This window comes from Bombus pascuorum, chromosome 11 (genome assembly GCF_905332965.1).
Source record: "Bombus pascuorum chromosome 11, iyBomPasc1.1, whole genome shotgun sequence".
In the NCBI taxonomy this organism is placed as follows: Eukaryota; Metazoa; Arthropoda; class Insecta; order Hymenoptera; family Apidae; genus Bombus; species Bombus pascuorum.
In genome coordinates, this window is record NC_083498.1 from 12,624,102 (window position 1) to 12,650,877 (window position 26,776).

General features: G+C 40.6%; 1 protein-coding gene across 3 annotated transcripts in view; it reads left to right on the forward strand.

The window, feature by feature from the left end:
- Positions 1-26,316, forward strand: part of LOC132912363 (cadherin-89D) — a 37,311-nt gene extending 10,995 nt beyond the window's left edge. For 2 of the 3 annotated variants that reach the window (XM_060969759.1, XM_060969761.1), the window contains 22 exons: positions 4,940-5,070; positions 5,578-5,736; positions 8,355-8,463; positions 9,328-9,530; positions 9,693-9,821; positions 11,713-12,676; positions 13,114-13,272; positions 13,893-14,070; positions 14,862-15,123; positions 16,452-16,755; positions 17,047-18,424; positions 18,574-18,913; positions 19,429-19,641; positions 19,822-19,910; positions 20,348-20,431; positions 20,514-20,582; positions 20,841-21,044; positions 21,550-21,753; positions 23,012-23,066; positions 23,152-23,372; positions 24,493-24,857; positions 25,139-26,316. In XM_060969759.1, the coding sequence (XP_060825742.1) occupies positions 4,940-5,070; positions 5,578-5,736; positions 8,355-8,463; positions 9,328-9,530; positions 9,693-9,821; positions 11,713-12,676; positions 13,114-13,272; positions 13,893-14,070; positions 14,862-15,123; positions 16,452-16,755; positions 17,047-18,424; positions 18,574-18,913; positions 19,429-19,641; positions 19,822-19,910; positions 20,348-20,431; positions 20,514-20,582; positions 20,841-21,044; positions 21,550-21,753; positions 23,012-23,066; positions 23,152-23,372; positions 24,493-24,857; positions 25,139-25,170 (5,852 nt within the window). In that variant the 3' untranslated portion in view covers positions 25,171-26,316. The remainder of the gene's footprint in view (positions 1-4,939; positions 5,071-5,577; positions 5,737-8,354; positions 8,464-9,327; positions 9,531-9,692; positions 9,822-11,712; positions 12,677-13,113; positions 13,273-13,892; positions 14,071-14,861; positions 15,124-16,451; positions 16,756-17,046; positions 18,425-18,573; positions 18,914-19,428; positions 19,642-19,821; positions 19,911-20,347; positions 20,432-20,513; positions 20,583-20,840; positions 21,045-21,549; positions 21,754-23,011; positions 23,067-23,151; positions 23,373-24,492; positions 24,858-25,138) is intronic. The other variant, XM_060969762.1, reaches the window with a different exon arrangement.
- Positions 26,317-26,776: the final 460 nt, after the last annotated feature.

Here is a 26,776-nt window from a genome sequence, read left to right on the forward strand (position 1 = left end):
AGCGTATCGTATACATGAAAATATATAAATACACGGTATGGCCGTGCATCCATTGCGGTATCCAGTGGAGAACACGCCTCCGACGTTCCATCTTGCCGCCTCTGAAAAGTAACTCTGCCTGAATCGACTCGTGGCAGGAAGACAAAAGCGTGGTTCTAGAAAGAGAAGAAAGAGAAGGGAAGAGACAAACGCGGAAAGAAAGAGATCGCGAGAACAAGGAAAGGAAGAAAACAGGAAAAGAGTGGAAGGAAAACGGACGCGACGGTTGGATGGGAAAGAAGTAGAGAGAACCTTTGGAACAGACAGACAGTTCCTCTGTCTATTTGAGGTCCTTAAAGAGCGCGCTTCCAAGCGATTTGACGGTTCCTACGGCCGGAATTTTGCGGATTATGCACGGCTCGGATGATTATCCGGATGATCGATGAAAAGAATCGAGTAACGATTGCTTCCACTAACGAACCTAATTCGGCTTTCGCCGAGCTTTGCCGCGCGTATTCCTCAATTCGATCGCTTCTGGCTTTCGTTTCTGGAAACGAATCCCCGGTCTGGTTGGAGTACTTTTTAATTCGATTTTCCGATTTAAAAAAAATTCATTTATATTATATCGGTAACTTGTTTCGATTGGAATTTTCGATCGAATCAAACGTACCTGTACAATAACGCAATAACGGTACAAGACGTTTGTGACGTACGATCGATAATCGTGACTGGAAAAACCTGAAAAGAATCGATCGACCGTGTACCGCGATGCGTGTCCGAGTGCGAGTATTAGCTTCGAACGGAGCATGTGATCGGGTGAAAGTACTTTGCAATACATATATTCTCGGGGAACACCTGCGAAGGTTTAGAAACGCCGGCAAAGCGAATAACGAACCTTTAACTCGAGAAATATGCAAATAATAATGGTCGAACCTGGCTCGTTTATTTGCGCTGAAAATAAAAAAAATGACTTTTCGGTTATAATTTTCATTTCCAATTCTGTCAGATCGTTTCACACGTTCGTCATATTTTCGTTGTTCGTTTCCAAAGAAATATAATTCCGAGTCCTCAGGTTGATACTATCCGAGATCGAGTGAAAAAATTACGGAAGACGCCGGACAATATCGTGTAAGATGGCCAGATCGACGCGATGATCGCAGCCTCGAATAAATTAAGATAAAATCTGGAACGGTGGGACGCGAACTTCCTCCTGTTTGCCAGTGTATCGTCCCTCCGATCTTTCCCCTTTCGCAGTCGGAAACAATGTTTTACGCTGGCGTCCAGTCTGCAGCGAGCTAATTAGTCGGCTTGCTGGCGAACTGGATTCAACGCATCCACTTGAAATATAAATACCGCGCTTTGTACGTCCACGTGAACGAAAGCGCGATACCGCCGCCAGGGTTTCACGTAGTTAAACATTTCTGCAGTTTGTAATCGGAGAAAACGAACGATAGAAATTAATCCGTATATTATGGTTTTTAAGTTGTATTAATGTAAATAATATGCAATTAGGGAGCCTAGATATTCACTTGTAAAGCGTGCCATATTTAGTGCTTCTATTCTGATACTCGATTTTTTATTCTTTTAAATGTAATTTTGTTGAAAAATTGTAATCGTTCTGCTTCGTCAATTAGTTACTTAATAAAAGAGGTTTATTTAATAATAAATTGATATTTATCTTTCGACCATGAGTAGCTCCGAGAATATCGCTAACGATACGTTACAACAAAAACTAATCCTCTCGTTTGGAGAAAAATTTGTAACCAATTTTTGCACGCAGATTTGCACGAGACTCAGTTTCTCGTAGAAGAGAACTTGACCCTCTTTCCAAGAGTGACGAGCATACATTTTTTTACTCCTTTTCTTTTCACCTTGTGCCACGTTCGTACAAGTTTCACACTTCGTATGTAATTGATTTGCATTCAATCGATGAGATAACGACTTACACAATTATTATTGAATACCTGTAGTCACCGTTGAACACTAGAGCATAAACAACGAGGCATGTAAGAAAGATAGTAAAGTCTATTAACATAATTAGTACGGTTGCAAGTAATTACCACATCTAACTTTTCAATACGAGATTAGACATAAGAATATTTTATTCGCGATAAGTATCGAATAGGTCGTAAAGTATTCCACGTTCTGTTTCTTGCGTTTCAAAGAATAGAATCGAGGCATAGTATAACACGCGATCAAAGCATAAAATTTAAATAAATCCATATTTGAAATATAAAGAATTCCTTCTTCAAATAAATAAAGAGATACCTGTGCGATCGAAATCATAACACACGCTGCATTTCGCGTTAATGTCTTTGATTCTTGGTAAGGATAGAACGTTCGTTAAAATAACCAAAAATTGTTTTATCAACCAGTTGACAGATTAACTCGATTAGATTCGCGTCAGATCACCACCCCGATACTTGTTTCAAGAAAAAGAGAGAAAAAAAGGATGGAAGGAGGAAAAGAAGAAAAATCCAGTTACACAGGATTAAGTTATCAATTCTCTGTCAAACATCAGGCAAGAAACGTGTCATTACCTTTTACCCTCGTAAGAAAAACTTCAATGATCTTCTCGAGACGTTCTACGAAGACGAAAGACTGGATGAGTTTCTAGAGTCTAGAGTTTAGAATCTACACGGATAACCGACGACCTTTCGGACGCTTCCTGGACGGCAAGAAAACTTGATTACGTTGCCTCGCGTTATGGTACATTGAACCTATCCTCGAGAAACGACGGCCGTAGCACGTTCGATTTTGTCGAGAAAGGCGGCAAAAACCACGTTATCGAACAAGGCGCGATTTTTTTCCTCGATGGAAAAAATGTCGCGGACTTGTTTTCGCTCGTGCTCGACAGTCGCCGACATTTGCAACAAAATGCAGGCGCCGATTTGAAAGAAACGCGTGCCATTTAATTGCAACTGCGCAACGCTCGTAACGTGCGTTGGTGGCGAGTTTCGTAACGTATCGTAAAAGTAGAGCCGTTCCAGGGTAACTTTGAATTTGGATTCTTTGTATTTTTTGTAATTTTGGTTTGTTCGTCGTTTTAGGACGATTTGTTCTTACGGTTACCGTGTTACATTGTTGCATAATAAATGTCGTTTCGAGATATGTAAATGGTAGCAATAGGCAATCTAACTCGTTTTAGAATTTGTATTCGGAGTAAGAACCCTCTGAACCGCGTAATATCTTTTTTGCAAAAGATATCTGTGTCGGATCGTTGTATAATAATTTATCTATTTATTGATTTATGGACTGATACGAAAATGAAAATACGAAAAACACGTAAACAAAGACAGGCTGGGATGAAACTTAGAATATATTGGAGGAGAAACTGGTAATGGATAATGTATTTCTAAAGAATTCAATATTTATAGAATCAAATATTCTCAGATTAGGATTCGTTTTCGAGAAATCAGGTTGCGAAAGTATTAACGCGAGGAAATTTCATTTATATTTAACATGCGAATATAAGCGCTAGGATAAATATTAGAAACTCGACGAATTTGGTTTATTCATAATCTTCGATAAACATTTAGAATCCTAGTAATAGAAACACCAAGTTTTCAAATTCGTATTAAGCCTCAAACACGATTGTTTCGTTGTTTCGACGAGTAAACTTATTAGCACGTAAACATATTTATGCACGAGTTTTACATTAACGAACAAGCTCTATTTAATTACTTTCTCGCTGCATTTACTATGCATCACGTGTTTCTAGTTCTTAATGAAGCATTATATAATCAAGCATTATGTATAAATAAGCAAATACTGTAAAGCATATGCAAAGTGAAACTTGTTACTTCGGGTTCTTGTAGCGTAACAGAATTTTCAAAGCTCGACATTTCGATCTTATAACGAATTAACAGAAATTATCGACTAAAGAACGATAATTATTTTTCAAACCGTTCGCTTATTTCAGTTTGTTCGTTTATGCGTAAAGTCATTTATACGTAAATTTATAAAATTTGAAATCAACGTCTTAGAAGCGATAAAATTAGAACTACCTTGGGTAAACGAAAGTCCCTTTTCCAGCAACTTTTTATGTACTTTTAAAAAATGGAAAAATCAGATCGAGTTGTAAGGTGTAACGCGTCAAACCTGTCCGCCACGGTCCATGAGCTTTAATCACGATAATGATCGATAGCCAAATTAACCGTATCAACATGCAAATTCCGCCGACGTCCTTTCACTTGCTCAAATGGACCTTATATTTTCCAGACTTTTCGTACGAAACGTGTTACTATTACTACTACAGATAGGTACAAACGGTGTCATTTCGTGTTTGGCGATTAACGTTTGAACGATGTGAGCATTTGGTTTATTGGAAATAAAGAAAAATCGTAACGGATAGGCGAGGGAAAAGTAAAACATTTATAGGAATCAGTGGCAGGAAATGGGAAAGTACGATCGGGAATTACTGTTAGAAAGTATTTGATTAGTTCTGGGATTCTATTTTAAACCGTGAAAACGGATACTTAAATATTACTCTACACATTGTCGCGAATTGGGTTAAGATATTCGTGGTTTATAAAATATTTTCTAATCTCGGCAAGACTGTTGGTGGTTTTACTAAATTATCGTCCAGTAGTAAACTATAGAAGATAACATCTATCGTGATAAACGAACATCAAAAATTGTTGTAATATGTATGTATATAATTTATATCAAAATATTATAATTTTAAAATTTTGTTAAATATTGTACCTATAAAATTTCCTGTTCTGTCTGTTATTTATTTTTAAAATTGCTGTTGCTTTCTACTTGCAATTGAAATTCAATCGATATCGATGTTAATAATTTTATTACACTCTTCATACTAGCGAAGCATAATCGTATTTATGGCTACAGGTAAATCCTAATGATTTCCGATAAAACTTCATTGAAAGATTCGCGAAAATCATTCATTTCACATCGAATTATAAATAATTTATTCGTTACCTGTTACTTATGTTTACAGGGTGCCAGTTTTACCCAATAGGAGAGTATCTGAAGTTTGTTAGAGTACCGGAAAATCTGGCTAAAGGCACGGAAATTCTATCGCTAGAAGCTCATCCGAGAAATCATATTTCAATAATGCCAGTCGATAAAGTAAGCATTTCATTTTTATTTATTTATTTCATTTTTCCATCGATCGTATCAACTTCTTGATTCTATAATATGTCGTATAATTGTAATTGTCCTCGTAATCGTGGCACATCGGTGTGATAGTATTTCCGAAGAAGTAAACTACTTACGACGTAATATACGCTATATTCCAACTTTGCTTAGTTCGATACTGCGTATTTTGTTTAAACAGTTACTTCGGCAATAATTCTCTAACAATACAGATATTGGCATACACACTTTGTCGAGTTACGTAGCACTTTGTCAATGTCTAAGACGATAGCTTCCGCCTGCGTTTAGAGACGTAAAAGTGCGAAGAACGATCGTAAGGTATAGTTTCAGTAACGAAGGAAGCGATGATGCTTCAGTGTCGCGTTTACCGTTGAACATCGCTGTTAAATGAACCACGAATGAAATAATTATATCCAAATGGTGTGTTTACCGTTGGACGAGCATGTGCCATCGCGTAATATGACTTCGTAACTGTTACAGGACGAGGACGCTCGTTTCTTCACGCACAGGGAGACCAATAGGACGCACGTCTCTCTAGTGCTGGCCCAGTCTTTGGAAGACCTGGTGGACGCGGAGATGCCTAGAAATCTGCTCAAGTTCCGCGTCGTCTGCGATTACTCCGATGGCGGCGATTCCTTGGTAAATTGTGGAAAGCATTCTACGAACGTCCGATTAATTTAGCTGCTTTTAGAATATTATGGAAACATCTTTATTACCGTTTCACGGTTCGTTTTCTTCACGAATGTAATTAGACTGTAATGAAATCATCGGACGAGCCGCGTATTAATCCTTGATCGGTATCGTTTGATCGCAGCTGATATAAGAGAGTTTGAGTTTCGAAAGACGGGTTTTATGCATCTCGTATTTTTTACCAAGAAGGAAACATAATTTTCTATGTATCGAAAAAGGAAAAAATTAAGTTTATTGCAACAATTTTTCCCCTGTAACGTAATCATCGCCTATACATTCTTTTCTATTCAATTTCATTTTTTATTGTATATTTTACGTGATAAACATCATCAACAAGCTTCATCGTATAAAATACAAAATGCAGATTTCAACGAAGTATCCTAAAATTAAGTGACGTAATAATTAGAGTCTAATGTAACTGCTGTGGTCACCTGTGAACTAACGATACCGGTTCTGGGTTAATAATAAATCACTGAAAAATACGAATGGCTTCTGGTTCTCTTAACTAATTCAAAAGTCCCTAGACATATTCTACTTTTTCTCTACGGATCTAGTTCTTTCGCCTAACGCGCGGGTACATGCAAGAGTAACTAGAGCGTGCAGGTACCGGTCTCGATACGACGGACGGACCCTTGCTACCGGTTTTGTAGTTCTGTCACGTGCTAATAAACGTTTATGTAACTATTTCGACGAAATACCGCCAATCGGAGAAACCGTTACGATATCGATTACGATTTTTACCGAGCCGCGAAATTTAATTATTCTCGAGGTGTATACTGTTAGCGTTTGTTTCGCGATCGCTCCGAAAAACAGAACCTTCACGGTCGCTTTTTTCAACAAAATTCCACTGTTTGTTTTCCTTAATTCCAATAATATAGTTTCATAAAATTCGTCGAAAGAACTACGTATGTATAAGTAAGAATCTTATGTCTTTAGCTTTAATTTAATTAATTTAATTCAGAGTAGTAGATTATTAATACTGCTGTCAACGAGGTATGGAAACGTAACGTCTTTAGAATTCTTTAGATTAGATCTTTTTAGACAGATAAAGATAAGATCAGAAAATTGTAGTCACGTTTGGTACGAAGGTTTAACAATAGAAAAATGATAATTATTCCTTATTAATGAAGAACCTCGCGTACTGTTAAAGTTAAAGACGGAGGAAAGGGAAACATTTTGCTGCTTCTCTCAATCCTTAGATGCGAGTTTCGTTCGCTATCTTCACCTTTGTCGCGAATCTCCAATTACTCTTTTAACCAACGTCGAAACTTTGCGTTTGCCCGTCGGTGATTACACGTAAACGCGTTTCATCGCGGTAACACGGTCGCGCAGCGTTTACCCTCGAAATTGATCCGCTAATTTTGAAAACGGTCTTTGTACTCCGCGAGTTCGTCGTTTTCGAGTATGCAATAAAACTGGAAGTACGTACACCGGAGTATTGTACCGTTGTTATGCAAAACTGAGCGATCCTCTTTTTCTTTTTCGTTATTCGTCAACGACCAGATGGGACGTTTTCATGCGTTAATGCAATTTCGGCGAATATGTCTCCCTGCTCTGGTTGGTGATATTAAATATCGAAGAGAATCGGACAGGAAAAGGGAAGCGAGTGCCAGAGAGAACAGAAAGGGGATATGAAAATCGATCCAACGTGCAGCACTAAAGGATACCATAAAGTCGAGAACAGTTTTTCTCCTATCTCCTAACTATCTATCTGTTATTCATCTCTTACGTTTCTTCCATTTTCTAAGGAATGATATATCTGCTTGGTAACTTGTTCCAATTGTATGGTTTTCCAAGCCTGTTTTTTTGCTCTTTTTCCATTCTTTTCGATTCGGACAATATGACGGAAATACGAGAAACAGAACTGGGACGAAATGAAATGTATATTATTAAATATAATAAAAGATGTAGAGCGACATTGGCGTAGAAATATTTGAGCGAGAAGTTTGTAAGAAAGCGAGTGTAAGCGGATAAGGAGAATCGGACGGTCTGTAGTCAGACGCAGTGTCCAATCGATACAACGCTATGCGATAGGCGCTATGTATTTAATAATTATTTTGCAAATCGTTTGAAGCAAAATTACTAAGATTGACGAAATCTGTAAAAATAATTTTAAATTAATTTTTTTAAAGCGCTTCTTTGGCTATTGAACCTGGATTTATACGTATACCTATGGATATTAACGTATTTAATCCAGTAAAATCTATTCCACTCCGCGATAGAATTATAAATTTTACTTTTTATCGCACGAGTCTAAGAAAATTTAGAATATAAATTTAAATTAAATATTCTGATATAAATGGTAATTACATAGGATGCAACGATATCAATTAAGGATACCAATACGTTTGCACGTACAATATTATTTTCGTACCTAACGTTCGCTAATTAATTCATTCCTGTTTCAATTAGTTCGAGAATATTACACGTACCAACAGAAACAACGGAGTATGAAAAGTTAAAATTGAAAGAAATTCCGCACAACACCGGATCCTCTTTCAAGATATAGCGCTTTCGAACCTGTACCCGGCAAATAACATCGATACATTTAACGTTTGTGCTTGTAGGTGACGTCGCACCTGTCAGTGACGGTCTACGTGGAAGACATAAACGATCATGCTCCGCAGTTTGTCGATGCGCCTTATCACGTAACCGTGGACGAGCTTACTCCAGTTGGTGAGATATACCGCATACGAACTAGCATATAAGAAATTGCTGCACGAAGACCGTTGCGTGGAAATTCAATTTTGTAAGAAAATGAGTTCCGAAAAAAAGTCGAAGCTTTTCTGTTTCATGAAAATATCGTTTCCCTTTTTAATCCAAATTTAAATTTCTTAGTCTTAGTTACCGTAAGAAAGAGAAAGGATCTTTTTGAGCGTTTTTTATGATATATAGCGTAGAATTGGTACATCTTGTTTGTTTGTAAGAGTTACTTGAAGTATTTTAAAGACCTAGATTTAGATAAATTTCACGCAGCTACGATACTATGTAATTTATACCATAATAGTCGTAAACGCGGTGTAATACTACGGGGAAAGTAAAATGTCCTTTCTAAAACGCTCGTACTTTTGGAGACCGTCACTTTTATGTAAACTTTCATTATTAAACTTTCATATCAAAATCTCACCTAGTAAGAGAAGTAACTAAAAATTGTGTTTCAATGGGAAACTTTTGTGAAATTTCGATACAAACTTCTAAACGTTTCACGCGAAGAAAAAACATAATTACAAAATCGCTGTTAATCAACAACTTTCACGGTGTTCTATCAAAACTCGCGAAGCATCGTCGGTATTTTATACCGCAGATTTTTATACGTATTTATATCTTCACGAACACGATCGAAGAAGTGGAAGTTAAACATTTAAGACATTTATGCTACTCGATATATATTATAACGAATATCGGATATTCCGTGTATTTTTACGTATCATCCATATTCTATGCGTTTTTGCGTCTTTAAATTTCGCACGAATGCATAGAAATTGGCAGTTTAGTCGACAAATTGTTTTAACGAACGAAATTTCTGTCGTTTGATTACAGGCGTGACGATATTTCGTGGGATTCACGCGGTCGACGGAGACAAGCCGAACACGCCGAATAGCGACGTGCACTACGCGATAGTGAAAGGCAACGAGCAGGGCAAATTTTCACTCGAATCCGGCCACAGAACCGCTCTCATACTCCGTAAACCGGTAGACTACGACAACGGTGACCGCGAGTTCACGTTGGTTATCGCGGCTACGGTGAGTACGGTTCGCGATATCGTATGCAGCGAATATATCCCGTCCATAGACTAAACACGTTAGCGGCGTGAAGGTTGTGTTCGTGGTGAAAGTCGTCCGACGTTGATATCGCTGAGATAATTACCAGTCTCATTGCCGACTCGTCTGCTCCGTTTCTTTCAGGATCGAGGAGTGCCAGCTAAGAGTACCAACACGACCGTCAAAATCACGATATTGGACAACGATGATCTGGATCCCAAGTTCACCAGGGACGTGTACAAAGCAAAGATTTACGAGTTCTATCCGATGCCGGTAAGTATTTTCTGGATTTATCGTTATTGGAAAGGGCTTGTGGTACGAGCGTTTCTCTTATTCAAATACGAAGTAAGCGTACGAAATGACACATAAGATAAAGGATTCGCTTGTAAATTTTCAAACCTCTATGAATAAAGTGGAATAAAGTCAAACGTAACGAGATTAATATTTCGACGTATATTATATTATAACCATCGACGAAAGTATGGAGGCATTGGCATTGGCCATGCGACTGTTATAAATCTTTAAATTAATTAAATAATTAATGTAATTACAGTCGCATCTTAGAACGTTCCTCTTCGCAAGTTAATACGATAATAATAATTAGATTTCCCAAACAGCAAGTAGAAAAATAACACATATGCCTACGATTATCTTCATTCGTGGAAGATGTTAATATATGTTCTGCGAATTACACGTGTAAATCATTCCACTTATTAGAGTAATTGCTATACGCTAAGAAACGTTTGAAATGTATGTAACTGCACGATGCGAAGAACGCAAAATATGCGTGGTATAATTATTACACTCTCGCAATCAGTGATAGTCATCTAAAATCCTGAAATCTCTTCGTCGTTCAAGAGTTAATCATTTTCTTTCACCTAAGGAATCTAACGTTCTTAAAACGACTCTTGTCCAGTATCCAAGCAAGTTATCTAACGTGTCGCGAAATCGAAAATTCATAAAAGTATCGAAAAACTGTGCCAACGGTAATCAGCTGATTGCGCCGGTATGGCGTAATTGTATGGAACAGCGTGTAATTTCGCGGTAGAAAGCATCACGGTGTAACTGTATAAAACCAATCATAATTAACCAGCGACGGGAATTATTTTGTTACGTAATCGTAAAATGGCGTTACCGTGTGTTTATACCACTGTCCATAAAAACCAAGACGCTTCCACTTTTTATCAAAGTGTACGGATTAATAACAAGTTGATAATTCCAAGCGGTATTTACTACTCTCTTGACTCGAGCAGATTTTATTCGAAACGCGGATTATAAATACCGGTTTGAAAGAAAGTCTCTCGAAAAGTGTTATTATATCGCAACCTGTATCTACGCCTACCGAAACCTGTAGCGAACTCTTAAAAATCAATTCCTTCGCCAGCAGACAGCGTACAACAGATGCGATTGCGATGGCAATTCGTTCGGAAAACCTTTGTTTAGAAATATCGTCGGCTATCGATATGGCGGGTGTTTAACGACGCTGTTCGTCGCGACGAATGGACCCGTTTATCGTTTGTGTTACACGCGACGCTCGTAATCTAGGCTGTGCCACATTGCGGGAATGTCAGAGGTTAACAGTTTTCTGCACGGGGAACCTTGAGGTATAAATTTCGTTGCGAAGGGAAACACGATCGTGCGGCAACGTACGCCACGATATTTATCGCGACTCGTTCGACTTTCGAGCGATGCACGTTGCTGCGAGTCGTTTGCCGAGATTTATTCGGCGCGATTTCAACTCTCAAGCTCGATGACGTAGAGTATCAGACTCGCGAAAGCGCGTTCGATCGGTACATTAACTTTCCTTCCCGATTTATGCATATATATTACATCGACGCGTTTCCAGTTAGTTGGTCAAACTCGTCTCTATATTACGTAGCTTCTCGGAAGTTTCTAATAATAATTCTCTACGCGTATGATCGATGCACGTACGGCGATCGGTATACGAAGAAGCTGGTATACAAGTGGCTAAAGGTTAATCGCGGGCGGAGAAGGTTTATACAATAAGCTATCGAGCTTACCTCCGAGAGTTTCTAACGTGAATATTTGGAAGGGCCAAGTCACGTACAGGCTGTCTTGATATTTTTCTGCCAAACGATGAATTTGCTAAATAATTGTTTTACGCGCAAAGTTTTTCACTCTTCAATAGTATATATATTTCTAGGAATACCCGATCTTCAAACAGATCAACTTCTCCACACCGATACAAGCTACCGACTGCGACAGGAACATAAACATGTCCGTGCGATACGACATAATATCTGGCAACGAACGCGGTTTCTTTCACTTGGACCCAAAGAACGCTACCCTGTTCCTCAAACGTCCGATCGATCTGGACGCCGAACGGAACCTACCATCCAACACTTTCGTTCTACAAATTCACGCTTCCCAAGTGGACAACCCCCTGAAGACAGCGGGTGCTCGCGTCGAGGTGGAAGTTTTAGACCTAAACGACAATCTTCCCGAATTCGAGGTGGACCTGTATAATATCAGCATCGTAGAGAATCTGCCGAATGGCTTCAGTGTGTTGCAAGTGATCGCGCGTGACAAGGACCAAGGCGAGAATGGACAGTTCGATTACGAACTTCGAGATCCGTCCGGTGCCTTCTCAGTCGACGCTAAATCCGGCTGGTTAACGGTGAAGGACCAGTCGGTTCTCGATCGAGAGAAGCGGGATCATCTGCGAATGAAGGTCGTGGCGATCGAGAGAAAACCTAGCGTCGTTTTACGCAACGGGTCGCGGAAAACGGATGGTTCCTCCGTGGACGTCGAGGTGACATTGCTCGACGCCAATGACAACAATCCGATCTTCGTGCCTGGCAATCTCTACGAGTTGGTTGCTAAAACGGACTATAAGGTGGGCACGGTGCTTGGCCAGGTGTACGCGGTCGATGACGACCTGGGACCCAATGGCATGGTAAGATACAGGTTGCAGAAACCGGGGAACTCGACGACTCGCACGCCACCGTTCATGGTGGACGAAATCACCGGTATGATTACGGTCGCCGAGAGTCCGATCCTCGAGGGAAGACACGCGATCTTCGTCGAGGCGGCGGATCAACCGGCGAATCCGAGCGAGAGGAGATTCTCCCTGGCTGTGGTTACCGTCGATGTTTTCAGATCGAACGGTGAGTTTTATTTGTTCGTAACATGTAGCAAACTTGGGGAGTATCGACTAATCGAAACGAGACTAGGAGCTAAATGAAATTATTAATCAAAGTCTTACCGTATTTCCTTAAACGAACGCTCCTAATCGAGCAAATTAAACTGATTATTTTAGATCTTTTACTTTTTATACAAGTCATACAAATCTACGAATATTTCAAGAAACGCGCTTCATCGATCGTAGAAAAGCGTAGAAAATTATACTTTTACCACGCGTGACAAAGGAAATCATAAAGTATTTTCGCGCGGGCCGTTCCAAGGTTTTGGGAAACTTTTATCGCGGCCGAAACGATTGGCGCCGATTTTCAGCGCGAACACGCGTCCCTTCGATCGTTGCACGTTTTCAGTGCGATGTGCCAAAAAATACAAAGTCCTCTTGCACGATTCTTCTTCGTCTTAGGACCGGAATCGCTCGAGCCGGACTTCGTGGGGGCTCCTTATGAATTTTGGGTCGGTGCCAACGTGGCAGTCGGTACTAGCGTCGGTCAGATACGTTTGAACGACGCCGTAAAGACCAACGACCTGATCTACGATCTTTTGCACAGCTACGAGGAGGGTGGTACGTATTTCAAAGAAATTAATTAATCAACAGGTGCGTCATTCGATGGTTCTCTCGCATTTTATATTTGTAAAATTAGATTGTTCTTATCCTTCTTTTTACTCTGTTAAACGGATATATTTTTTGGCTTTTAAACTGTTAAAATTAAGCGACGAGAAATAATTGAATTTCGATATTATTTATATGGAACGTTGTTCCAGTTCGTATCCGAAAAAGATCTTCTTCCCGTTACGTTATAATCCTTTCAACAAAAATAATGAAATATCAGTAGGAATATCGATACATCGATTCAACCAAAAATACATTACTAACCACTTAGCCACCGCTCTGTATCCATTAATTCTCCGCTTTTGCATTCGACATCAACCAGCACTTAATATTCCATCTCGAATCAATACCTTCCCCCAAATATTTCCAATATACCGAGAGTATCTGCAAACTTCCTTCTAGAATATCCAGAGACGATATAAAATTCGCGTTACGAAGAGTTAAAACCGATAACTTTAATCTCGCGCACGCCTAACGATCCAATAAGCTTCGCCTAACACGAAACGAAAGAGGACTGTTGTTCCTCTCAGCCTAATACGCCACACATAGCGCATACATTCATGGAATTTTAGTCCCGTTTGCCGTGGAGGAGCGTTCGGGAACGATCACCGTGGTCGAGGAGATCGAACGATTCGATAGATTGACCTACGACTTCGAAGCGATCGTCACGGACGAAAGAGATCTCATGTTGATTACTAACGTGTCCATCCACGTGGTAGACCCTAACGACGAGCGAGGCATCTTTACAAAGTAAGTAAAATCCTTCTGCTATATACGGACGACGTTTTAACCAGCCTCGAACGAAATGTAGGTTGGAATTTGGTTTTGTTTCCACGTAACGAGGAGGAACGGACATTTGCAGTGTTGATAGCGGATATACGTACAAACTTGCGTTCGTTATTCGTAATTTATTGGCAGACAGATTTTTAGAAGCGAGCAATTGGTACGGTAAAGTATCGGAAGCGAAGATTCGCAGTAGAAATATAAAACGTAATTCCGATACTCGAACGCCGTGGATTTAGAAAAATAAATTAGATTTATTTATCTTTTAACTCCAGTTTTGTCCATATTCACGACCAGACATCTATCTCGCGCTAGTCCTACGATTTAAACTGAATCGATCAAATTTTTTGGAAAATTCTACGCCATGTTTTCGATACTGGAACTTACCTTACGAAACGAAAGAATTTTTCGTTTCAAACGGTCCTGTCCTCGCCAGGAACAACGGCAAACCATCGATATTCCAACTTTGCAGTTTCGCAACATTTGCCTTTGCAAAAATTCCAAAATAAAGTTAAAATCACTATCACCCTAAAGAATCTAAATTTTCTATGTTCTAATCGTTAAAAAAAATTCCCAAGTATTTATACGTGTCAGGATGGTGCATCCCTTTAAAAATTATCAGCGAATTTCATCCGATAGACGAAAAAAGTGTCGTCTTTCGATTTGACTCGTTCCATTTGCAAGTTTAAAAGGGCAAAAGTCGTTGGCTCCGTGGATTTTTGTTTGCTTGTCGAAAAGTCGTCGACCGTTGATTGCAGGGGAACGACCACCGCTCCTTTGGTGTTCCACGCGAAGGAGAACGTAGCTGGTGCGTACATCGGGCAAGTGCTTCCCCAGAATGGGACCGGCGCGGCCACTGCTGGCACTAGGTTCTTTATCGTCAATCAGCAGGATGTACCCGACATCTCGATCACGGAGGATGGCGCCCTGTACGCGCCCAAGGGTCTCGATCGCGAGACGAGGCAGAATTACAGCATCACCGTGATTGCAGAGAGTCCACGCGGCGTCGGTGTCTTCCAAGTAAGTTCCCTCTTAGTAATTAATTTTACGTTCCAAGTTCCTTGGATGTTTAATATGGCGTACAAGGGAGATTGTATGGCAGTGGCGCGCGGTTGTCGGCAAGTGGCACTTAGCGAGATTTCTCGAGGATAGAGAATGTGAAAGGGAAGAAAGTGTCTTTGGTAGTTTAGTTAGAAATGTTTGCGTAGGATGATTGGTTTGGCTGAACGTTTCCATAGGGTTAGCGAGTATTTCTGGTGTTTTAGCGAGGGATTTTTGGCAAGCAGATATTCTTTACAGTTATGATAGTAACATGGTAATGTTTATAGAGTTTAATCTCAAACAGCATAGAATATTATAGATTTTTATGGATTTATGGGAAATTGAAACGCACGAACAGCGCGTAGAATGTATAACGTCAAAAAATATTTAAAATGTCAAAAGTAAAATACGTATTACGATATTTAGGAGGATGAAAGAACGAATTTGCAGCGGTTTATCTTTACCTAGTTCCATACCTGGCGAGGCTATAAAATCGATTCTCGTTTACTCTCCGGCAGGTGCTCAGAATGTCACCCTCGAACCGTAATATGTTTGCGGATTCAACTTTTGGAATATTCGCTCGCGAAAGTTAATAGAAGTTCCAAGGACGTGCAGATGATGTTCAACAATTTTTAATTTAAAAATTCGAACGAAGGTCGCGTTTATGCGCTTGGTTCAAGGATCATTTTGTCGCAGATATATTTGGTGTTTCGTTTCATACGCCATCGAGGACCTTCCAAATATTTAACCCAACGGGAGACAAATAAAATTTAAGCACTTATTTGCGCGACCTCTTTTATGTTTAGTACGAATATTAACATTTATTCAGTTAGCGCGACGCATGCTGTACGAGTATTTAAATTCAAAGTACTACTTGCTTCGCTATTGTTCCGTGTTTCTGACACATAAATTAAAATCGCTTCCAAGGATAACGTTTATAACGCCTGTTTGTCGAACGTATAAATTACGGTTTGTACATTTTCAGCAAGAACTCCGTAAATGCGGAGTTTCTAATTTCGCTGATGCGAAATCATAGGAAATATCAAATACGGCTGAGACAGAATTATTTGCAGTTTCCGATTAATCTTGATAAATCGATTCAATCGTACTCTTAGATTATTTAACATTCGCGAGTGAGGTAGCAGCAAGGCTATTAACAATGTGTTATTAATCGCTTTGTGACTTTTACAAGCGAACTTTGTGCGAATTCGTGGAACTTTATAACTCTTTGAAAAATGTAAGAAGAAGAATACCTTTTGAAGAAATTTGTTGCATGGAAATGTTTAACATACCGAATTTTATTGCAGGTCAGCGTGATCGTTCTCGACGAGAACGATCATGCGCCAGAATTCACAATGCCACTGTACGAGGGTCGAATTCTGGAGAACAGTCCGGCCGGAACAAAAGTGAACTTATCGATACCTATCGCGGCTACCGACAAAGACGAAGGCGTCAATCGGAACTTTGTCTTTAGCCTTCGCGGCGAGGGAAGCGAACTGTTTAGAATCCATCCAACTACGGGTTTAGTGTACTTCGAAGGAATCGATGACCGCACGCTAGACAGGGAAGTGAAAGCAAACTATAGTTTCACGATCGTTGCTAAAGACAGTGGTAAGTTTTCTTTTCTACTAATAGCCAACGCAGAACTTAGAGCTTAGGAAAATTCAAAGAGATACTCGAACGTTACAACCTTTAAGATTGTAAGTCGTCAAAATTCGCAAAAAGTAAAAGAACTTTCACTTGCAAACATTTTTCAAACTTTATCGAGACTACGTAATTAACAAACGAAAGGAATAGCAAACTTCTTTGAAACTTTCCTGCAAAAATAATACTTATCGAACGTTCGAAAAGATCGTGAGAGTAATATTCCATTCTTCCTGTCTATTCGCTTGATTTTTGCAGGCGGTCTAACATCCGAAGCGCGGCTGAAGATAATAGTAACCGACGTGAACGACAATCCTCCGAGTTTTATCCGAATGATCGTGCTCCCCGATCAAGGTGTTCGCGTGTCGAACGAACCCGATACCGAGGCATCGTTCGAAGGGAACGACGTGCTCGATACGAGCGAGCTTGGTGCCGGAAGTCAGCCACCGAACAGCCGTCGTTCGCCTCTTCTTCTCGTGCCAGAGAACGCGACCATCGGCGCGCCGATAATACGCCTGCTCGCGGAGGACAAGGACGAGGGAACAAACGCCGCGATAACGTACAGCCTGGGGAACGAGACGACTTCCGGAGACGATGTAAAGTCACGAAGATTCGACACCACCAACCGTAGATACTTTCATTTGGATCCAAGGTCGGCCGAAATATCAGTAGCCAGAGGACTTCCAGCTGAGAAGAGCATTCGGTTGTTCGTTCTAGCGAAAGATTCTGGACGACTATCTGACAATATCACCGTAAGGATCCACGTGGTAGACGTGAACGATCACGCGCCGATCTTTGACAAGTCTTGGTACACTTTTGACGTGCCGGAAGGAAGTTACGCTGGCTACAATTTGGGCGCTGTTCGAGCCATTGACGCAGACTTTGGAGTCAACGCAAACGTCAGTTACGAAGCCGTCTCCGGTAATGAGAACCTGGAGGATCCTGCGAACGTGTCTAGGATCTTTAACGTTGCTCCTTACGAAGGAATAATTAGAGTTACCGGAGTTTTGGACAGGGAGACTGCGGCTACTCATCGTCTCGTGGTCATGGCTCGTGACAATGGCTCTCCAAGATTAAGTTCTACCGTGGAGGTAGAAGTGAACGTGTTGGATGTCAATGACAATCCACCTATGTTCTACAATTATCACGAAATCGAGAAGAGTGAGAATGGAGATCTCGTACCGGTCTACCACGCGTCCATCTTTGAAAACAGTCCCATTGGCAGTCAAGTGATCAAGGTATACGCTAATGATTCGGACTTTGCTGGAAATGGAAATGGGTTGATCCTCTTCGACTTGAGTCATCAAGGACAGCCTGAGAAGCAGTACTTTGCCATCGATAGCAAAGAAGGTGTCATCACGACGATCGCTAATCTGAATTACGAGACTCGGAAGAGTCATAGATTACTGGTCACTGCTAGTGACTTAGGGTCTCCGGTCAGTCTGACATCCACCGCAGTCGTGATCGTTACCGTGTTGAACGTGGACGACGACGAGGAAGATGCGGAGAACGAGGTGCAGAAAACACCCTCTTTTAGACATCGGTATTACGAAGTAGAAATCGAGGAGAACGTTCCGGTGCCGATTTTGGTCGCGCAATTGGATCTAGTCGATGGTCAGCAAAACGAACACATAAGGTATGCTAGTAGAATACAACAGCGTACTTTTAAGCGTCAGTCACTCGCAAAGCGAATAAGGCAAGGCTACCTTCCAGCGAGAAGGCTGTAAGGAACAGACCCCTATGTACCCTAAAGCTTCAAAAGCCGATTATTAAAATTTTCAACAGATACAGCATCGTCGCAGACGACACGAAGGCGCGAGAACACTTCTCGGTCGACCCAAGGAACGGCTCGTTGTACCTGATGACAGACGTGGACAGAGAGGTGAACGATCGATACGAGGCGAAGGTCAGGGTTGACAGGGTGAAGATAGGTCGCGGGATGCCCGTGATGATTTACCCGGTTGTTGGCGAAAGACTGAATGGTCTAGCACCTAACGAGGCCAGGGTCGTTGTCAGGGTGAAGGATGTTAACGACAATGCGCCCAGATTCAAATCAAAGGGTCGACCCATCCTTGCCGCGATACCTACCACTGCCCATTATGGGTATGAGGTTGTCAAAGTGGAGGTACGTCTACACGCGTGTTGTGTCCCATTGTGTGTGGTTCCGCTGTGAGCCTCCGTCGCTTTTGACTTCATTTCGCTTCTCTCTCTCTCTCTACTTTGCTTTTCATACACGTCGCGGAAGGCGCGGCTTTCTTGTCCTTTAGCGTATCACGCTTTCTTTTGTTCTCCGGTCGTTTCGTTAATTTTTCTCTTCTTATTTATACTTCTTTTGAAAGATCATTTTGTGAGACATCGAACGCAGAAGAGAATCTGGGTGATAAGAAAGTTCCCGGATTTAAATAGCGCGTTTGACAATGTCGATATACATCTTTTTTCCAACGATCGACGACAATCCGATGTTCCAAATTAACTCGACCACATATGTCCGATCCTTTTTGCGATGCTTTACAAAATAATATCATTTTCGGAACGACAGTGTCCTTCTATTCCTCCCTCCGTAAGCTCTCGCGCCATCAGGAACATTCGAATAACAGATGCATAAGAAAAGTCGAATAAACCGATTAATCACTCGGCCAGGCAGAAGACCCGGACGAGGGAGCAAACGCCGAGATCCGGTATCAAATTCTCGGACGGGAGGACGCGCCACGATTTGCCATTGACCCACTGAGCGGTCAAGTACGATCCGTGGCGAGCTTTGGCCGTGACACTGGACGCGTTTTCGGCTTCGACGTGAAGGCCACCGACAGAAGGGGCGCCGAGAATGGTCGCAGCAGTATCGCCAATGTCTTTGTAAGTCTTGCCCTCTCTCTCTCTCTCTCTCTCTCGTGCTTTGGTATTGCGTTCCATCCGACTCTCTTAATTATCCGTCGTTGGAATTCGAGATACAGCAAAAGTTAATTTCCCTGTCTCGAATTGTTCGAGAGTCGTCTGTCTCTTGTCGCGTTATCTAACCGTATGGTTTGCTCCAAGGTGTACGTGTTGGATGATCAGAAACAAGTCGTGATGGTTGTTGGTCGGAGACCCATTGATATCGAGCCGCAATTGGAGAACATCACCGCGTGAGTATTTAAACGTGTATTTACTGTAAAAGAGTCGAAGCGTTTGTTATCGAATAACGATTTTCCTGTGATTTATCTTGTTCCCAAAAACGAGGGTGTCTCGAGAAGAGTAGGAGGAATGGCTGCTGCTGCAGTAACGATTGCTTAAATTCTAATAAATCAGGATACCGATTGTAATCGATAACGAAACACGCAGTAATCGTACACCAGGAATTTGATAAAGAAACTCGGGGAAAAGGAACAGATTTGAGGAGAACAAGTAGGAAAGATGTTGTATGTCGATAAATTTACCTTACTCTCAAGAAACTGAAATTTAAAGCGAAACGATTATATTGGAATTTAAGCGAGCGCTACACCGATCGTATTTGTAAATTTTTCATACAAAGTACGTTTCTTCGATACCGATACAACGTTAGGCTATCTTTAATTTAATCTAGAATACTACAAAATGTGACTGGTTTGGACGTTCGAGTGAGGAAGCTAGAGCCACACATCGAAAGAAATCTGATCGATGCTACGTCGTAAGCGATTCCAACATTATTCAATTTTAAAATTAAACGCGAAACTTCGCTCTATGTATTAATCTATATTTTTTATTTGCAGCACCGATGTTTACCTTTATGCGATCGATCCTCATTTAAACGTCATGATAGATATGGATACATTGCACGAGTAAGTAAATCTTAAATTTTAACGAATCGTTTTACCATAGAAAAAACCAAAATCATAGTAACAAAAATAATTACGAAACAAAATAACATCGTGTTTTGCTACTACGATAACGTAAAGATATCTAAAGAAGTATATAGATTCGTAAACGAATAATGGAAATACGCGAGATGCGCGCGAAAGCGCAATTTCCAAAGGAACTGTCAAACGGTGATTTTGTTGTTAATTAATTACATGCCGCGCACGAACGTGTTCTTTCAGCGTGTTCAACACAAAGAAAACGGAGATCAAGCGCGAGTTGGACGAGTACGACGTCCTGGACATTGCCGGAAGCTCTCCGCGTCGGGGTAATCATCGTTACCTACTATCTACCCTGGAAGTGGGTGCGGTAGTGCTTGGCTGTGTCGTCTTTGTCGGTGCCCTCGTTACAGCACTCTGCGTTACATGCGTTCGCAGAAATAAACGGTACGACGTACAAAATTTAACTCTGATTTAAGCGTTAAAGTATATTTCGTAAAAATAGTTTTAAAACGTGATTTAGCACGGCGATACACAGGACAGAAATGGGAACTGTATGCAAAAGAGACAGGGGCGGTGAATTATCGACACGCGTACGATAACGCTTCGATACTTTTAACGTAAAACGATATATTATTTATTACCGCCAGGACAAGCTAGAGCAGAGAATTTAAATTTAAGAGAAATATTACTCATTTTTTAAACGGATCTATTTTACAAATCTGTATCAGTCTGGCCAGAAGTATCTGTGTATACGTTCGACGACTATTAAAACAATAGGTCCGAAAAGCGTCATTTTTATAAATTTGATGGTTTGAGCGTTAATTCTCACACCGAATTTCCTAGAAAAACGTGTTTATCGATCTTAACTTGCGATATCCGCTACCCGAATACCGGGCAATCGAGTGGCAGTCAATCCTGGAAACGTAGTTATCCGAAATTCATTGGTTAGTCGCAGACGTCGAGAGAAAGCGATGTTCTCGACCACCAGTCCGATTGGATTCGCTTTGGCAGATCCGGCCGCCACGCTACAGAAGCCGCCTTTGTTCCCGACCTTCGTCGATGGCCTTCATTACGACCCTGAACCGTTCTGCACCGACATGCCGAGGCGACAGAGCATCTGTGAGCACGGAGCCAATTGTGCCCGCTTCCACGCGTAAGTCTATTAATCGACGTAAACCGTTTCTCGTCGCGAGGGACTCTGCGATACTTTATCGCCAACCGTATTAAATCGTTTGAGCGCTGCTGAGCAGAATCGCGTCGCTTTTCTGTACGACTTGTCCAGACCTTGCGATCCTTCGTCGAAGCTGGACACGCCATGCTGCCTCGTATTTCACGTCTGCGAGCTTTTTACTCTCAATTTATGTCAGTGCATCCTCGTTGTGCGTTGTATCGAATTGAAAAATTGAATCGAGGCGACAGATAGAAAAAATAGCAACAAGATACTTTTTAAACAGAGGTTTGGAATACCGTGATGAATGCAAAATCATCGATCGTATTCTACGTTAAGAAACATCAAGCGCAGATTCTTTTGATTGTTTAAATAGAAACTGGATGGAAAATGGTACAACGAAAAAATCGTTGACACGAATAAATGTGAAATTTGGCGCAGAAAGCGTAAAAAATAAGCGTAGTATTGACTTTATGCGACAGTAGTCGCAGTATGTAGTATAGCCCGTTTATGGTCAGACCGCTTCTGATCGCTCGGTTAACTACAAGCGTGTTATAAACGTATGTCCGTATCGATCGATACCGCGCAATAAAGGATGTTATAGTTGCTACATTAGTTACTAAATTATTGAAAAGAAAATAATATTAGCTTTTAACGCATATTTCATTTGAAACTATAAACGTGGCGCTCAAGCGATTTAAATATGCAATCAAAGTATCATATAGTGCTGCCTGCCGTATTTACCGATCAAATTCTTTGTAGCGTGTTTTATAAAGATATGAAATTTGCGCGACAGTGCATTAAACGCATAAGCAGTTTTTACAAAACGTAGAGAGCAAAAGATAAACGAATAAAACGTATAAAACGAAACAAAAAGAAAGAAGGAAAAAAGGAAAAGATACGCGTATCGAGATATCAAAATCTCTCTAGAAAATCTATCTAACAAAATCCTTTCTACGCGACAGGATCAAAATTCAACAAGCACAAACAAATACCGCAACACGTTTCGATCACGACACGCTGTCCCCAGTACTCGCAATTATCTTTCAAACCTTACCAACTAACCCGAAACCCGCCCTATCGTTCGCAACTAACAAACGATCCAATCGGAAGAACCATGATCCCAAATTAAACACCAAAACCAATCAGCGATTTCCTCGCAACGCCGTTTTCAATCAAGTAGCGACAACCGCAGGCTCGATCCTTAACCTCGCATCCATTTGAACGTGGCCTGAAATTTCAGTGAACGCGAACAACACACGGCTCGTCGTGGAATCGAACAAAACCGCGACAGAAAGGTATGCATTTATTATGAAAACGAAATTCCAGCCTGAAAAGCTGGTGGGCAAGGTTGGTCAGCGAATATAGGGAATACTGTATCAGGGAATTCCCATATGTTTCGCGATGTCGATGCTAGAGAGGCAAGGGGGTGGTTGCAGGATGGGCGGTTGTAGTAAGCACGCCGGAAGGACGACAGGGACCCCGAAAGGACTCGAGGCATCCGCGACGTCCTTGCATTCCAGCGGTCAGGATTCTGGGATCGTGGCGCGCGCCTCCTGCCACTGCAGTCACTCGTCCAGCCCCTCCAGCGGCGAGAGCAGCAAGTAAGTCGAATTACTTACGGAGCTATTCGTGCTATCTAAATCGAAAAGAGGGTTCGAACGGATCGATCCAACCGTTTGGTCGCTATTCTTATCGAGATGAAATAAATGACTACCGGAGGTGGGCTGCTGCGTAAAATTTTCGACGAGACGAGAGGCCCGTTTACCGTTCCTTTCGATTTCGTGATGTAGTAGGAGCGTCGAGCTACAGGCTAATCTTTTATCTGCGATATCTGTTGTTTTCGATATTTGCAAAGTTCTCGCGACTAAAAGGACGTGTACGCAAACGGTTAAAATTTGTAAAAGTTGCACGATATGTCGAGTTCTAAACTGTCGTTACGCGAACAGATCTAAATTAAAATGACCGAAAAGGGATTTTAACAGGCATTCTGTGTTCGTTATTTATTTAGATTTAGGTGATTCATATCGTACATTCGCTTAGGCGAATGTAAATAATTTTACCGCTCAATGTATCTTACTAATTTCATCGATCATCCTAATATTCTAAAACTGATTTTGCAAATTTTTATCCCGCTATTAGAAAAGAAGAAATTCAAATCCCTTTGCACTTATAATTTTCTCCTTACGCTTGTAATCTTGCGAAGCTGCTGTTAAATATAACAGTTAATTCCATACGTATAACATATGCAAATATTAATATCGCAGTTCTAATAATTCTAACAGCATGTAGGATCGTTTCTTTTATGTTCTCTCTATTATTTATCCATCAAATTTGCTCAGCTTTATAAAACCTCTTAAAGCCAACTAGGAACGAAACGGTTAACCCGATGCAGCGATCCTTGTCGATCCCACGATTCTCGCTTCTAAAACCCTGTTCATATAAATTCTAACATCCCATCAAACATACACCCACACACACCATTTCATCTTCTACGGATAAATTCAATAATACGTTGTAAGTACTAATACGTAATAAGATCAGCTTTCTATTATTTTTTCGTGGTGGTTTCAATTTCATGCTTGATCGGTTAATAAAACGCGAAGGAAGAAAATAACAACGTGGATCGTTTGTGATCTGAGCGCTTAAAGAAACAAAGAAAAGCAACCTCGGTACTTTAATTTATTTTTTTCACTTGCATTCCCGGATATTTCCTCTTCGCAGCGGGTACGAGGACTCTCTGAAATCTCTGCAGCGTCGCGAAAGGGGCAACGACATGTCCCGTAGTAATCACGAGATCTCGAACGTGATTGGAAGACGTGGGAATCAAGCCACCTCGAAGAGACGGCAACGGTTCAACTCGTTCTCGAACGGCGAATCCGTTTACTCGCAGGAGATGACGTTGCAGAGGGAACAGCGTTGCTGCGTCGGTACGGAGAAGAGGCGAAAGAACGACGGGACGACTCGCGAACATCGGCGTGCGCATTCCGAAGCGGAAAACAATATCACCGAGACGGTGATACACGAACATCCCGGAACCGAGATCTCGCTGTCCAGCTCTTTGCAAAATACGTCCACCCTTCACGGTGGTAAGTTCCTTTCGATGGCCTTCGACAGACCTATCTCGTCTTTTAAAATTTTGAAACTTTGGAAAGTGGATTATTTAGAAATTATTATTATTACAAATTATTAATAACGCTATATATTTTAACAGCGATGATAAAACAGCTAGCGTTTTCTTCGTAAGTGTGACAATCTATAACGCCGTTCTATAAGAGTTCTATATTAAATAGGCTACCTCGTAATTAGCGATTCTATACGATAAAAGAGAATAAAATAAAATTTTAAAATTCGTCACGTTTTTTCACAGGCCTGTCAAGATCTACCCACATGTTGTATTAACGACAAACGAGACTTAACGAAGGGAGGACTTCCAACGAGGAGCAAGATTATAGCCTTCCTGGCCATGAGTTTTTCTTACTGTCCATACCGTTGTTCGTGACTGGTCCACGGTTTTGTTAGGTGTTTCCGGTTTAACGAGCAATACGATTAATTCCCTTTAACTGTCACTATCGCGTCGCAGTTATTTCGGAACAGGGATTTCGTACGACTGAGAAGAGTTGTATCTTTAAGAAGTTACCAATTAACGAAACGCCTAGATAGGAAAAAAGCATTTCCAATTAGCGAGCTACTTTTCTCTTGCGCGTGAAATTGTGTCATCTCGTTACCAAAGTACTCGTCGTTGATTCGAAAATCGTTCATTCATGTAAATACGCTAGAAGCTCTGTCGGTACTTTGAGATCCTTTATTACTTTATTATCGTTATTATCGTTTCTTGCTTCTATCTTTTCTACCTTCTTCCTGCTATTTATCGAGTTCTTTTTATATGTAAATGTTTTATGTACAGTACTCTATATGTTTTACGTTGGAAATGCGAATATCGTGTATCAAAAACTTGTATAGTTGTCTTTCTTGTTAGAAAGAGATTGTGTGTGCAATTGTATTTCGTCGTGATCATCTTATGGCGGAATATTTATTTCAGAAACACTTGGAAAATATTTCAGTCGAAGAAAGCGTGGTGATTTAAAAAATTATTATTAGATATGTATATAAAGAAAGTTTCTATTTTGTACATATAGATTCGTAAGCAAAATGAGAAAACAGATTTTCGATATAAATATCATTAGACAATCAAAAAATTTCGTTTAATAGGAAATTTATACTAAATTTCTATCGCTAGCTTTAATCTTCCTTAGGTCTGGCAAATCCCGAATTACCAATGAAAGATTAAATTGTTCTTATATGTACATAATGTTTCTCCGTTTTTCGAGTAATTAATCAGCTCCTCGTTTCGACGTAGCTGTGCCTTGTGAATACGCGAACTTTCCAACGTCCGCTAGTTACTATCATCAAGCGCGTTCCCTATATTTAACGTGATTGTAAGAAGATGTAACATATGTATGTATGTAGTAATAATGTATAATTTATATCGCGGCCCCAAGTTAGGGAAAATAACTCTGTTATAAATCGTTAATAAAGGCAATTACATTAAAACGATGTTCGAACTTTGATCTTCCTTCGTCGGGAATGTTTTCCGCCACAAATTACAGTTTTTTACTTTGGCCGATTGTCCGATCGGAAAGACGGATTTTATATAGAATCGATAGCCTCTCGTGTTGCGAGAGAGATCTGCTTTTTACAATTATCATTTATCTACGACTTTATCGTTGATCGACAAGAAGACGTTTCGTTTTCCTCGATAATTTACACCTGGACTTTTTAGAAACAGAACCCTTCTTTTATAATTGGAATTGTACTAGAAATTGATATCTGCGCTCAACTTTTTCTAAAATTCTCAATCTTGTTAATTAGCCTGTGAACTTTGCAAATTTCACCCGACGATCACGTCCGTTATTTTTTAATTTACGGAATCGACCAGTATGGTTTTTAAGCGATTCGCTTATTAGTAGTGCGATCAAGTACACGGCAAGCAAGTTTTGGAATATTT